The sequence below is a fragment of the Truncatella angustata genome (assembly GCF_020726525.1).
Source record: "Truncatella angustata strain MPI-SDFR-AT-0073 chromosome Unknown BKA67scaffold_8, whole genome shotgun sequence".
In the NCBI taxonomy this organism is placed as follows: domain Eukaryota; kingdom Fungi; phylum Ascomycota; class Sordariomycetes; order Amphisphaeriales; family Sporocadaceae; genus Truncatella; species Truncatella angustata.
In genome coordinates, this window is record NW_025763388.1 from 149,792 (window position 1) to 162,621 (window position 12,830).

Sequence of the window (12,830 nt, forward strand, 5' to 3'; positions counted from 1 at the left end):
GTTTTGTTCTGTCTGTATAAGCCAGTCTCGAAGCCATCATGGGTCTCACCACCACACCCCTCTCGTCTCTGCCTGCCTCTTGGCAAGGCCTCACGGACCGCCTGACCAATGTCGGCGACTCAGCTTACATCTTCTTCATCGTCGACAACGATGCATCGACCGGAAAGCCATGGTGTCCCGATGTGCGAGCTGCCATCCCGGTAGTGCAGAAGTACTTTGAGAAGAGATCTGAAGATATCCTTGTTGTCAGCGTCGGGTCACGGCCAGAGTGAGTCTCCGCGGTTTGAATCGAGTCTCGACTCTTCTCTAATTCGATGTTGGTATAGGTGGAAGAAGCCCGACAGCCCATTTCGTACAAAATGGGATCTGAAGGCGGTGCCGACTTTCGTGAAGTACACACGGACTGAGCAGGGCATTTCGCAGGGCCAGGTAGTCGAAGAGGATATCCTTAACGAGGGTAACCTGAAGGCGTTGCTTTAGTCGTATGACGTGGGGGCATATGTATCCAGTGGAGAGGTCGAGGCGTGACTTGGTAGTGGTTGACCATATCCGTGAAGAGCAAATAAGCTGCTGGATACCATTTGCATGAGTTTGGTCGAGAAACACACCACAACGAAATCGATGATCCTAGCGCAACTCATGTATAGGTAATTCACTGGTAATCCCGCAGGAACAAAAAAAATAACCAATTTCTTGTGAGAATGACCACGGATATATTGTTGACATGAGGCGTAGCAGGCATCTTGTCAGTGGCTAAACGCAGGGCGTCGAGTGAACATGCGCTAAGCGAAGTCGTGACATCGTGTTGCAGACAGCCCCAAACAGACATGACCTTGATGTCAACGTCTAGTTTAATGGCCAACAATGTGATGGCGGTCTTCAAGTCGACCGCATGCCACCACATGAGCAATGCACAATATGAGCCTGGCGAAGATGCATGCAAGGCTCGACAGGCTGAACGGGACCAGAAGTTCCTCACCGTGGCCTCACCGAGTTAGCTCGGTGTGCTAGACACTAATAATTGATTAACCTTAGCCCGTAGATCCTGGCGCTAAATGGCCACGCGACCTCTCAGCACCTCAATTACGTTACGATCCGGCCTGTGGTTATCTCCTCTACCTTGAGCTTTCAAGACAATGTTATGGAATATTTTTAAGAATTGCCGCAGCTGGTGACTATCGAGAATGGCACCACGGAACGGGAATAACGGCAACGATGGGGGCGGCGGCATCCTTGGGTCTGTCGCTAGGTTCTGGACTGTACGTCACACTGCCCTGCACCTGGCTCCCAATTGACATGTTCCCTACACTTCAGCTTGAGCTTGATAACACGCAAGCGTTACCGCATCAGAGTTTTGAGCTGATCAGAGTCGACGATATAGCACTCCTACGCGCCCGACTATGTGGGCTTCGCCGGCCTCCTCACCGCTTACATGCTGATTCAATTCCTCGTCGAGCCATTTCATCGCATGTTCTTCATCAACGACCTGCGAATTGCCTTTCCGCACGCCGAGCACGAGCGAGTACCCGTGTCAATGAACTTTGTCTACGCGCTGTTTATACCTTTGGGGTTCATCATCCTCGTCAACAGCGCCACGCGGGCCTCATTTCACAAGCACCACTCGACTATCCTTGGGCTAGCCATCGCCATAATCCTCACGAGTTTCCTTACGGATATCGTGAAGAATACTGTGGGGAGACCGCGGCCTGATTTGATCGCGAGATGCAAGCCCAAGGCAGGCACGCCGCGAGATATGCTAGTCACGATCGATGTCTGCACCGAGACGGACCACCATACCCTTCATGATGGTTGGCGGTCATTCCCGTCGGGACACTCGAGTTTCAGTTTCGCTGGTCTTGGATATACGGCCCTCTTCCTAGCTGGGCAACTGAGGATATTCAGGGACAAGAAGGATCTGGGAAGGGCACTGATTAGTCTGGCGCCTCTGGTAGGCGCAGCTATGATTGCAATTAGCCGATGCCAGGATTACAGGCACGATGTGTACGATGTCTGCACAGGATCACTGCTCGGAACGGTTATTGGATTCTGGAGTTATCGGAGGTATTGGCCACGTTTAACTAGCAAAGATTGTGACACACCATATCCTGCGCCAGGCACTGACTTGGACGAGAGAGACGAGACCGGCTGGCGCAGAGTCCGAGACGAGGAAGAAGGCCCAATCTTGGGAAGGAGTGGTGCGTATGAGTTAAATGATTTGGAGTCGCAAAACTGAGCAAGACTGACCGAACATTAGTTGATTGATCGAATTGTGCAAAGCGACAAATGCTGATCGGATACACGTGTTGAATTGTATAGAAACGAATTTTTGGGTACTGTTTATAGCCTCTTTGTTTTTTTTTTGTTTTTTTTTTTTGGAAGTAACATAAATTTGGCTCTTAGATTAAGATATCTTGGCCAATGTTATTATTCGAGTCCCATGTCAACGTTGATGCGACCTGTGCCCCTTTTGGTTAAATGCGTTGGAATAGGACATGGCAGTCTGCAGGTATCGAGCAAAGACTGTGTCTATATCGCCATCCATTCCACCCACTATAGAAATGTCCATGTACGAAACGCTTGAAATGCACTCGTCTGATCACTTGCTTCGGATGCGAAATGAAAGCTTCATAGACCAACTTTGATGGCTTGATAATAAAGCGGTACCACTCTGTACAGCAGGCTGGCAGGTACGACTTCTCCAGGCCCTTTTAAAGACTTCCCCACTAAAGCTCCTGGTTTTAGTGCAACAGGTCTGTTCACAACTCCACGTACAACATGCATAGCAGCTTGTGAATCTCCGTTACGGATCTCTGACCTAGACTAGTACTAACTAAATTTAGGCCGCCCCGCCGCCACTTAACGCGTAAAACGCGCCAGCCACCGCGTTTTGTGCCTAGCCGAACCTCAGCGTACGCGACGGTTGCTCGGCCATAGATGGCTTCTGTTAAACGGACCCGCCATTGCTCCTATCACGACCTAACAGAATGTAGCAGATCTTGAGGTTGGATTAAACCTCTCCACCAAGCATCCAGCAAATCTCAGCTTTGTTAATTGCCTTTTTCTACCATCACTTCGAGTTCTTGCATTACTGGAAAGTACTCGGTCTTTGAGCTATCCCCATCCATCCATTTATCTCCTCGAGGTCTCACTTGCGGCTACCCCAGTTTATTCTGCACAAGTTACGTCTTTGGCCTCGAGGGCCCGGATCTCAAGGTACGCCTTGTCATTACAATGCAAATTAAAAAAAACTGGTCCCTCCCTAACATGCACTAGCAATAGCAATCCCATATGCAAGATGCCGCCTCGCACCCAGGTCAAAGTTGAGCTGGACGAGAGCGACCTTTCGTCCTCAAAAAGCCTGTCACCATCTGTTGCCCATCAAAGTCAGATGGCTCCTCCAGCGACGCCATCTGCAAATGGCACTTTCAATCGCTCGCATGCTCGTAAGTGCATCACTTGCATAACGGTGTCAACAGTTGTTCTGACATACTCATAGCTAGCGCCGATACTCGTGCCTTACGTCCTCAGAACCAGTTCAGAGGCGGCGACGACGTCCATTCTGAGACCACCCATGATACTCCTCAGCTTATGGAGCTAAGGACTCGCTATCAGAGTGTTCAAAATGGTGCTGCGCGGCGAAGTACGCCATCCTCACAAAATGGGGATCATGTCATGCAGCAGAGCTTCACTCACCAGTCCTTCACGGATATTGCCTCGAAACTGAAGGATTGCAATGACACATTAGCGGAACTACAACAGCTTGGAATCCAGCATGTCGCTCAACTTCCAGAGCTGGTCATGGTGGGTGACCAGTCAGCGGGCAAATCTAGCTTGATGTCAGGCCTTGCAGAACTTGATCTCCCCCGCAGCGGTGGTGTTTGTACGCGTTGTCCCATTCACATACGACTCAGCCGCCACGACCGTTGGTCATGCACAGTCTCATTACAACAAGATTACGATTTCCGGCCACATGGTCGGATCAAGAAAACAGATGTCACCCGAACCAACCCATTTCCCCCCTGGGTACCCCAGCATCGAGTAACCAAAGACTTCAAAACTCTTGATTTTGATGACCGCCATGAAATTGAGGATGTCCTACGATGGGCTCAAATTGCGATCCTTAATCATGACAGCCCATCTCAGCTCTATGTCCCGGGACATGGCGCATACACTAGAGAGCATACCTTGCAAGAGGCTGCAGAATGTACACGTGCGCAATTCTCTCCCAACATTGTGGCATTGGAAATGAGAGGGCCGAACTATCCAGATCTCAGCTTCTATGATCTGCCGGGAGTCTTCTCTACTCCTGCGCAAGAAGAAGACGAGTACCTTGTCAAGGTGGTTAAGAACCTCGCCAGCCACTATATCCGGAAGGAATCAGCAATTATTCTTTGGGCTCTGCCCATGAACAACGATCCAGAGACTTCTATCTCTCTGGGCCTAATACGAGAGGCTCAGGCTCAACGAAGGACGATGTAAGTTCTCTTTGCCCGTGCGCTAGACTTCTTGACCGCCATGCCATTGCCGATGGTACATCGCATGACCAGTATGTTTTTCTTTGACGGTTATACTGACGAGAACAATCTAGCGGAGTGATGACGAAAGCCGACATGCTTCGTATTGACGATACACCGTCTTGGCTTGCGATTCTCCGAGGTGACAAGCACTATGTCGGTCATGGATACTTCATTACTTCCCGGCCAACCTTGGAAAACAATGAACCCCTGGAACGTCTTGCACAATGGGAGGAGCAATTCTTCAGCAATAATTATGACGGGTGGCCGCGCGAGTTTGAACCATTTAAAGAACGATGTGGCGTTGACCTCTTGAAAGAGTTTTTGTCTAAGCGACTTGGCGAGGCGTTCTCACTGAGCTTACCGCACATCGAGCAAAAGGTCAGAGAAGCTAAGCGTCAAATCGAGTCTGAGCTTTCCGAACTTCCTGAATTGCCGCGCAACGTCGAGTTCGAGGTCAAGCAGAGCTTGGAAAAGTTCAAGAAGGAGGTCAAGGATGCCATGGTGCTACATGGGTTCCAGGCCCAATGGAATCTGCTCAACAAACAATTCCAAGCATGCATCTTAGCGATCAAGCCTACGTGTACGGTTAGGACCCAAGAACGACCACCTTACAGAGTCGACCCCACCGGAGCTGTGGAAATTCTTTCGGATTCTGAATCTGTCGCGGCTGATACCCCATCAAGAAAACGTCCCCGCGCAAGTGACTCGACTATTCGTGGCACGCCCAAGCGACCGCGTGCAGAACCTGCTGCCACTACGCCAGTTACTGTCAAACAGGAAATCATGCTTCCGAGACCGACACCAAGCAGTTTGCGGGCAACCCCAATGCCTGACCCTCAGTCACCCTTCTCAAACTTTCACCAACTCGGCCGTCGAGGCCTCGACATTCAGAACATCCAGTCAGTCCTTGCAAACCGTAGGCGTGCTGGTATGCCTGCAGACATCATTGGTCCAGGTGTCTACGACATTTTAATCAATAAAGCCATTGAGAAATGGCTGCAGCCTCTCGAGCTATACACTCAGCTGACAATGAGTCTATTTAAATCCATGCTCAGTAGAGCTCTCACCACGAGCATGTCGAAGCTGTCGAAACGCCTTATATTTAACGAGTCGCAACAGTATCTTGAAGAGTACATCACTAGGATGGAGGGACTCCAGACCGCTGCCATCTTTGATCTTTTTCAGGCCGAGACATATGAAATGTACACCACTAATGAGGATGCATTCAAACGTTATCGTGCTGAAGAGCTAGAGATCCTCACTCGTGCAAGGTCCATAGAACGGCTGCGCGCTATTGGCGTTATCGGCCTCGAATATAGGACCCGGCCCTTGGATCAGATGACCGGCGAACAGATTGCCCAGGAACGGGAGATGATCGCTAAGAACCTCCCGAAGCTCGGCGCGGACGAGTTCAGGAACGAAATTGAAGTTGCTTCCGTTGTCCGAGGGTATTACATCCTGGCAGCTATGCGACTCGTGGAAAGTGTCACCCTGAGTGTCAAATCGAAGCTCTTCCGTGACGTTGCGTCGGACAACATGCACACTTTCCTGGAGAGGAAGCTGGGTCTTGATCAAGCTAGTAAGTCCCGACGTGCTATAGGGTGTTTGGCTTCTACAGAACTAACTGGACCTTCAGATGATGACACTTTCAACCGTTTGATGGAGGAAGACAGAGATACTGCCAGCAAGCGCGAGCAGCTGAAGAGAGAACAGAGAAAGCTAGAGCTTGCCATTGAAAAGATTGGCAACCTTGAGCTAGGCGAGAACAGCAATTTCAGTACCTCTACGGCAATTGGCCACGAATTTGATGACGGTATCGATGAGGTGTAATCAGGTGGGGTGTTGGTTTATTGTCTGATCTATGTTCTTTTGTAACCGGAAAAGTGTAGGAACCTCCGTTGTTTTCTCTATTAAGTAGGGTTTAAACAATGCATGGATATGGTTGACGTGTAGTGCTTCGGACTGGTTTTGCTGGAGTGGAAGCGATTGTCATGCGTTGCTTTTTTCAGAGGCACATATGTATATGTCTTAGGATACCCCGAGCAAAGAATTGTATGGTTTTTTTGATGATTTCTTGCTCAACTGATATTAGAGCCTTGTGAAATATGTCGGAGCGATATGCGCCTGCTGACTCTACAGTGATACTCTAACACGGAGGCGGACCTTGTCCCAGTTGGCCAAGCCACCGGCTGGTTTCCGCTTGGGGGTGATCGCCATTGCATCAACTTATACGTTGCCCGTATGTTTCGTACCGGTACTCTACTGACTCGAGAATCGGTAAGTGGACTCTGGCTTTACAACGTGACGACGCGGACGATTAAGAGTTCAAGGAAGAGAGATATTTTGTATTATTGCTTTGGCATCTGTCGGGTGACATTCTCACAGGCCTGGTAATCAGCCCGCAAACTGCCTACACCACTATCCTAAAGCGATCGCATCCTACAGCCAAAGACGAATTTTCAACTTCCTCTACCCATTTACAAAGCGGACTTGGGCGAAGTAACATCCTCCTCGTGGATTCCCTCGGTGTGGATCTCCTTCTCGACCTGGTGGAGGTTGATGTGAGCAACGTTGGCATCGGTTCCGTCGAAAATACGGGCGATCTCCTCGAGGGTGGGGCCCTTGGTCTCGACGTAGACGAAGTAGACGAAGACAAACTCGAGAAAGTCCCAGAGCTGGAAAGAGTGCGCGTTAGTGACGTCTTCTAAGGCTATGCGAGAAGCGGCTTGAGGGTAGACTTACAGTGTAGAACAACATGAAGTTCCAGTGGTGGGGCAGGTTGATCCAGGCAAGCTGGTTGGTCTGGTTGCCGAGGGCGAGGACGGCCTGGACGGTGATGTTCATGATCATCATGCCCTTGGCACGGAGCTTGAAAGGCAGAATCTCGAGGGCGTAGGCAATCAGCAGGCCCGAGAAGCCGACGTCGTAAAAGCCACTGAAGAGCCAGATGAAGACAAGCTGGGCGTATCCAGATCCGGTGTTGGCGCCGCCCGAGTTCTCGTAGACAGCACCGCAGATTGTCCAGCATACGAACGAGAAACACATACCACCGGCGGAGATGAGGAACAGGGGGCGACGTCCGAATCGGTCGACGTTCATGGCGGCAGTGATGGTAATGATCAAGTCGTAGATGGTCCTGCCAGTGCTGAGAGCCAGCTTCTGGTTCTGGACACGGATACCGGCGCCCTCGTAGATGGTGTTCATGTAGTTAGAGAACAGAGCGTTGCCGCTGTATTGGGAGATGACACCAAGCGAGATGAGAATGGCCAATCGCCATCGGTTACCCTTGGTGCGGAGGAAGTCGACGTAACCGGACGAGCGGGCGGCGTCTTTCTCCAGGCGCATGGTCTCACGAATCTCGCGAAACTCGAACTGGACAGTAGGGTTGTTGCGGTCACCGGCACCGTGGTAGTAGCTCAGCATCTCCAGGGCCTCTTCCTCGCGGTCCTTTGACAGCAGGTATCTGGGCGACTCGGGGATCCAGTAAATGAAAACCAATTGAATGAGCGAAGGAACGATCTGGATGAAGGTGATCGATCGCCAAGACCAGTCATTGTTGACGCTGGAAGTGCCCCAACCAATGCAAGACACGATCAGAGCACCTGCGTTCCACAGACAGTTGTACACAGCAGTCACCGGTCCACGATGTTGAGGATGGCAGATTTCGGTGAGCAGGAGGGGTGATGCCATTTGGGCGAAACTGTTTCCGAAGCCAAGCAAGAATCTACCAGCAATGTACACTTTGAGGTGTTAATATCTTCTCCAATAAGAAAAATAAAGAACCGTTCTAAGCCACACTTACTGTTATAGCCGTTGCAGAAAGCAGTCAAGCAACCACCGAGAACCATGACCAAACAGCCGATAATAATGGCAGTCTTGCGGCCGTAGTGATCGGCAACAAACGGGGTGACGAAGAAGCTGAGGATACTGCCAATGTTGAACATGTTGACCAGGAGACCAAGGTACTGTGTTCCCATGGGGTTGTGGGGATCCGCTTCGGGGAAGTATTCGCCCCAGAGCGATATCTGTTGGGAAGTGTTTACCAGCATACTGAGGAATTCCACGTTAGCTGAGCTATTACTACATATTGCTCCGCCGGTACTCACCCATCGTAGCCAGTGGTGGCGGACGCAACCATCAGCACGGCACCCCAGGCGTACAGCTTGCGCAGCTGAGGTGTCTTTGTCCAGGACACCTTCTCGAACTCAGGCGCCTCTTCTTGTGCAATGGCGACATCCTGAGCTGTGGAGCCCTTTGAAGGGGCGTGTACAGGAACGTGAACCATGGTGACTATTGAGAGCCCTCAATGCTGAGGCGGCCGTTATACAGCGATAGGGAGGAAGGCTGAAAGAACGATGTCACGGAATGCCACCCTTCAGTGCAGTGGATTCTGAAGAACCAAGTTCGAACATAATGAAGAAGAGGAATGCTCCCAATATATCTCGAAAAGCTCCACGCGATCCCAAGGGTCAACTGCATGACCATCTGCTGGGGGTCGCATGTAAGTGGAGACCACGTAGACGAACCAGGGTGGCGCGAGATATTAGCCAGGATAGAATCAGCACACATCAGTCCGGTACTGATCTCGCTTCCGGGGTATAGATCATTGAACCAAACATCGTACACCGTAGAATACGGGCTAGCTACTTGACTCGGGGTCCGATTAGTCCTGAGGGTTGGGTATTGGAGCTGCCCATTGGCGGTAACGGTTATGCGGGCAAGGGGATGCGGCACAGCTTTTCGAGCGCCGACTGATTCTGGACTACCTGCACACGGTCGAGTCCAGGATCGAGTAGCTTGGGATTGGTTCGGCCTGACCCTGCCTGCACTCGTGGCTTGGCTGGCGGACCGAAGATCCTGAAAATCTGCGAATGTGCTTAAGGCGAACTGTGGCCCGTTACTACTAGAGAATTCGAGCTACACTCTGAAAGCCATTTGAGCAGTCTATGGTCGATTGAAATGGTCGTCGTTTGTCGTTGAAGCGTCAGACGCAAAGACTCCAGGTACTTGACCATACATTGTCTGGACTTGATTGTGGATAATATTCCCCATGCAAAAACCCCATGGGAAAGTTCCTTTCTGTTGCTGCTAGCAAACGGACGCTAGCCTGAGTTCTGGCTAAACGGAAGCCGGGTAAATAGGGAAAATAGCAAGACCTCCAATAGCATCAAGGTTAAAATATGGGGACGGGAGGAAGCGTTTCTACCCCGATTAATACCACATGCATTAGCGAGAGCAGGAGGAAGTATGGAGATGGTGGATCTGGGGTCAAGAGACACAATTTTGATAAAATTTTCAGCAACAAAGATTTGAATCGGCTGAGGATGGTAGGGATTATGACGGGATCTACACACAAACACTATATTCGAAATCCACATGACCAAGATGTAGCTCCGAGGCAATTGTCGGGGTTCGCTCGACTCGCTCAAGTCGCCTACAGGAACTCGAGCAATCGTACCGAGTCCACGTGTCAGCGATTGGTGGTCTGTGCCATAGCTGCCCGAGCTGTCAACAAGTACAGTACTCTCTGTACGGATCCGTAAAATATACGCCGTCAGGGCAGTCTCTAGGTCACCGGACGGGACATCCGCTGGATTGGGCTTTGCTCCAGCTGCATCGACGATAATACTACTTTCCTTCCCCAATGACCAGGATCCGAGGGCGGAAGAAACACGAAGGATTCCACTAGACTAGCTGCAAAGCTGATTCTGAAAACCAGTGATGGTGCTCCAGAATACTACACCTGCAAACCGCCGACTATTCATCGGTCCGATACTGCCATTTGCGATGGTGTATCACGAGCGAGCCAAGCCTCTTCCTTTATTATATAGAGCTGTCAAAAGCGGCTCAGTCAACCGACCATTGCTCGGCTGCATTGCAGCACCTACACGAACTTGAGCTAGTCTAGCAATATTAGCGGTCCCGAATCCTTGGGAATACACTACATGGTCTGCGCATGTACATTGGCTAACGGCCTGGCATTGCATCGCATCAGTTGGTTGTCCATAAGCGATGACTCGTCCACTCTAACCTGTAGTCATTTATTGGGCGAATCGATGAAACATGGATCTCGACTACGTGCAAGTGATCAATCTCAGGCACAGCTCTAAGTTTAGCGCAAAGCAAAACCTTTAGCCATCGTGACAGCGACCCTGTTGTCCGAGTTACATTTAGCCTAAACACTGACAGCCCCGGAGCCGCGCGACTAGCCAATACTCTAGACCCGGGCTATGGCCTGAAATACAGCCTTGCGGAGAGCTGAGAGCAATGGCCGAGGAACAAGAAGGGAACGAATCTTTCGCTTGATACTGCGGTACAGGAAAGGGCAAGCGGTATACCATGAGTTGGCACTGTATTCAACCCCAAAGAGTAGCTGATGACCACTGCAAATAGATTATCGTATGTCCATGTTCCAGTTTGTAAGATATTGCAAGGTTTTATAGAATGGAATTGGTTCATGACTTGTATCTGAGAGAACTTCTTACAGTCAGAGTAATTCGAGCCTCAATGACTATTATCATGTTTTGTTACCTGTTACTTTGTGGAGCTCCCAGCACCCTTACATTGTCTTATATAATGGCTGGGGCTGGTGCTGCTGGACACCCTCAATACAACGCGGAAAACCCTACGTAGTGGTTGGTGTACATTTTTTTTGTGCTAAGCTTGGATGGCTGGACACACCTTCTGCTGGGACCATGTAGATATTAGGACTGTTAGCAGCAATATAAGCTTTATGCGGACTGCTCATATTTGAGTTTTTACGTAGTTTCTTTTGTCACATCCAATATGTGGCAATTGAGGGTCGCTTACGAGCTCGGTATGCTTGTTCTTGAGCATCGAGTGCAACGTTCACATCGAGCTTCTGGCTTTGTTTTCGGATTGGTACATTTCTAGGCCTACGCTAGAGGCTTGGCCACGTTCCATGTTCGTTCTTTGCGTGGAATTTATGTATGATTGCTGCCTTTTACAGAACTGGTCCACTGCAAGCTGCGGAATGACATGGTGCAACATGGTACTATACCGTTGCTACAGGGGATCACTACTTACGCGTTCTGTAGAAAGAGCGAGCGATCAAGTTGCGAATACCTAGGTTCAAGACTTACCTGAAGGTATCTTTTGATGTTAAGAGGGAGTAGCGGGATCAAACTTTGTGGCTCGACTTCTTCACGATTGTGATACGCAAACTGTTTGAAGCACAACCACTTCTTTTATGTGAAGTGGAGATTTGACTTGGAGTATGGTTAGAGACATCCGCCTTGATGTGGGTTTTCACTGTTCTTTAGTCGCCTCTTTAGATCTACGGTCCCCGAAACCCTTTCATCTTCTACCCCCTTTCTTATGTGGTCTCCTTGAGAATTTGGACCTAATTAGTTCACGTGGCGCAGAAATGACACTCAAAAAGCTAACGATCTCTCCGCCGCAGAACAATGCCGTTCAACGTGGGCATAGTTTAACACTCATATTCCAACGTTCAACGTTATTCTGTTAATGGTTTTCATGTGGAAATTTGTTTCAAATAGTGATCCTCACCTTTTCCCGAGACATCGAGATATGTTGACCCAGGACGCCGAATCCGAACGAACAGAACAAATGGCTCGAACAACAAGTTCCTAGGACAGATAGCCTAGAAAGACACACTCGCGATTTGCTTGGCTAACTTCAAGACCTAAACTCATGTAGATTTTTATGGTCTTTTCAACCTAACAAATGCCCCAATCGCCACAAACTACATATCCAACCATAGCTCATGAAGACAGCCTATACCGTTGGACTGATCGCTAAGTTCGTCCGGTACTATGAACCCGCATGAGAATTCTGTTCTGATCCGGAGAAACGATGACAGCTCCTACCAGTCATACGTCGAGGGGACCTGCATCATTTTCAAGAAGTGGCCAACGTGTTAGACAAAAATATCAAGAACCTTGAGAAGGAGAATCCATCGTGATGATAGCATTGGTGCGACTATGTGTCTAGGACAGCGCCCTGAAATAAATAACAGAAGGAGTATACCCTGACCCATTCCCGGAGCTTCCTAGAAAGACTGTATCCCACGATTCGGGCTAAGCTGACACAAGTAGAGGTTGCTAGGGTCGTACCACCCCTTCTTACCAGGACTCTCGACGCGGCTGCCGTGCATGAAATGCTGAGCTGGTTTGTTGGATTGACACCGAGCATAGGCTATTGGCACATTGAATTCGGTTTGCTAAAGTTAATACTGCATGCTGGGACGCTGCGCGCTCAAGTGCACAAAGCCTCAAGCACACATGGTGCTGTTGCACATGCAACCAAACATCTAAGATGAAACATCCTACT

The 12,830-nt window shown here is 49.8% G+C and overlaps 4 protein-coding genes across 4 annotated transcripts; 3 read left to right on the forward strand and 1 right to left on the reverse strand.

Annotated features, from left to right (window-relative positions):
- Window positions 1-113: 113 nt before the first annotated feature.
- BKA67DRAFT_491617 (uncharacterized protein) lies at window positions 114-453 on the forward strand (the record flags this gene model as incomplete). Its single annotated transcript, XM_046096989.1, has 2 exons — window positions 114-268; window positions 327-453. Coding segments are annotated over 2 exons (282 nt in total), but the record flags the coding sequence as incomplete, so codon positions are not given.
- A 568-nt stretch (window positions 454-1,021) lies between these two features.
- On the forward strand, window positions 1,022-2,379 carry BKA67DRAFT_577202 (phosphatidic acid phosphatase type 2/haloperoxidase). The gene is made up of 2 exons (XM_046103618.1): window positions 1,022-1,259; window positions 1,382-2,379. Exons 1-2 carry the CDS (start codon window positions 1,185-1,187, stop codon window positions 2,231-2,233), a joined length of 927 nt encoding a protein of 308 aa, XP_045953862.1. The 5' UTR covers window positions 1,022-1,184; the 3' UTR covers window positions 2,234-2,379.
- A 444-nt stretch (window positions 2,380-2,823) lies between these two features.
- BKA67DRAFT_577207 (dynamin family protein) lies at window positions 2,824-6,587 on the forward strand. Its single transcript, XM_046103619.1, has 5 exons — window positions 2,824-3,213; window positions 3,274-3,443; window positions 3,497-4,475; window positions 4,589-6,096; window positions 6,154-6,587. Exons 2-5 carry the CDS (start codon window positions 3,296-3,298, stop codon window positions 6,345-6,347), a joined length of 2,829 nt encoding a protein of 942 aa, XP_045953863.1. The 5' UTR covers window positions 2,824-3,213; window positions 3,274-3,295; the 3' UTR covers window positions 6,348-6,587.
- Window positions 6,588-6,994: 407 nt separating this feature from the next.
- Window positions 6,995-8,802, reverse strand: BKA67DRAFT_524080 (putative MFS hexose transporter; the record flags this gene model as incomplete). Its single annotated transcript, XM_046098534.1, has 4 exons — window positions 6,995-7,192; window positions 7,260-8,257; window positions 8,320-8,567; window positions 8,624-8,802. 4 exons carry the CDS (start codon window positions 8,800-8,802, stop codon window positions 6,995-6,997), a joined length of 1,623 nt encoding a protein of 540 aa, XP_045953864.1.
- Window positions 8,803-12,830: the final 4,028 nt, after the last annotated feature.

Coding starts and splice junctions, on each gene's coding strand:
- BKA67DRAFT_577202 (XM_046103618.1), top strand. CDS start 1,185: ATGGCACCACGGAACGGGAATAACGGCAACGATGGGGGCGGCGGCATC. Junction 1,260..1,381: donor CTGTCGCTAGGTTCTGGACT/GTACGTCACACT, acceptor TCGACGATATAG/CACTCCTACGCGCCCGACTA.
- BKA67DRAFT_577207 (XM_046103619.1), top strand. CDS start 3,296: ATGCCGCCTCGCACCCAGGTCAAAGTTGAGCTGGACGAGAGCGACCTT. Junction 4,476..4,588: donor CAGGCTCAACGAAGGACGAT/GTAAGTTCTCTT, acceptor AGAACAATCTAG/CGGAGTGATGACGAAAGCCG. Junction 6,097..6,153: donor GCTGGGTCTTGATCAAGCTA/GTAAGTCCCGAC, acceptor CTGGACCTTCAG/ATGATGACACTTTCAACCGT.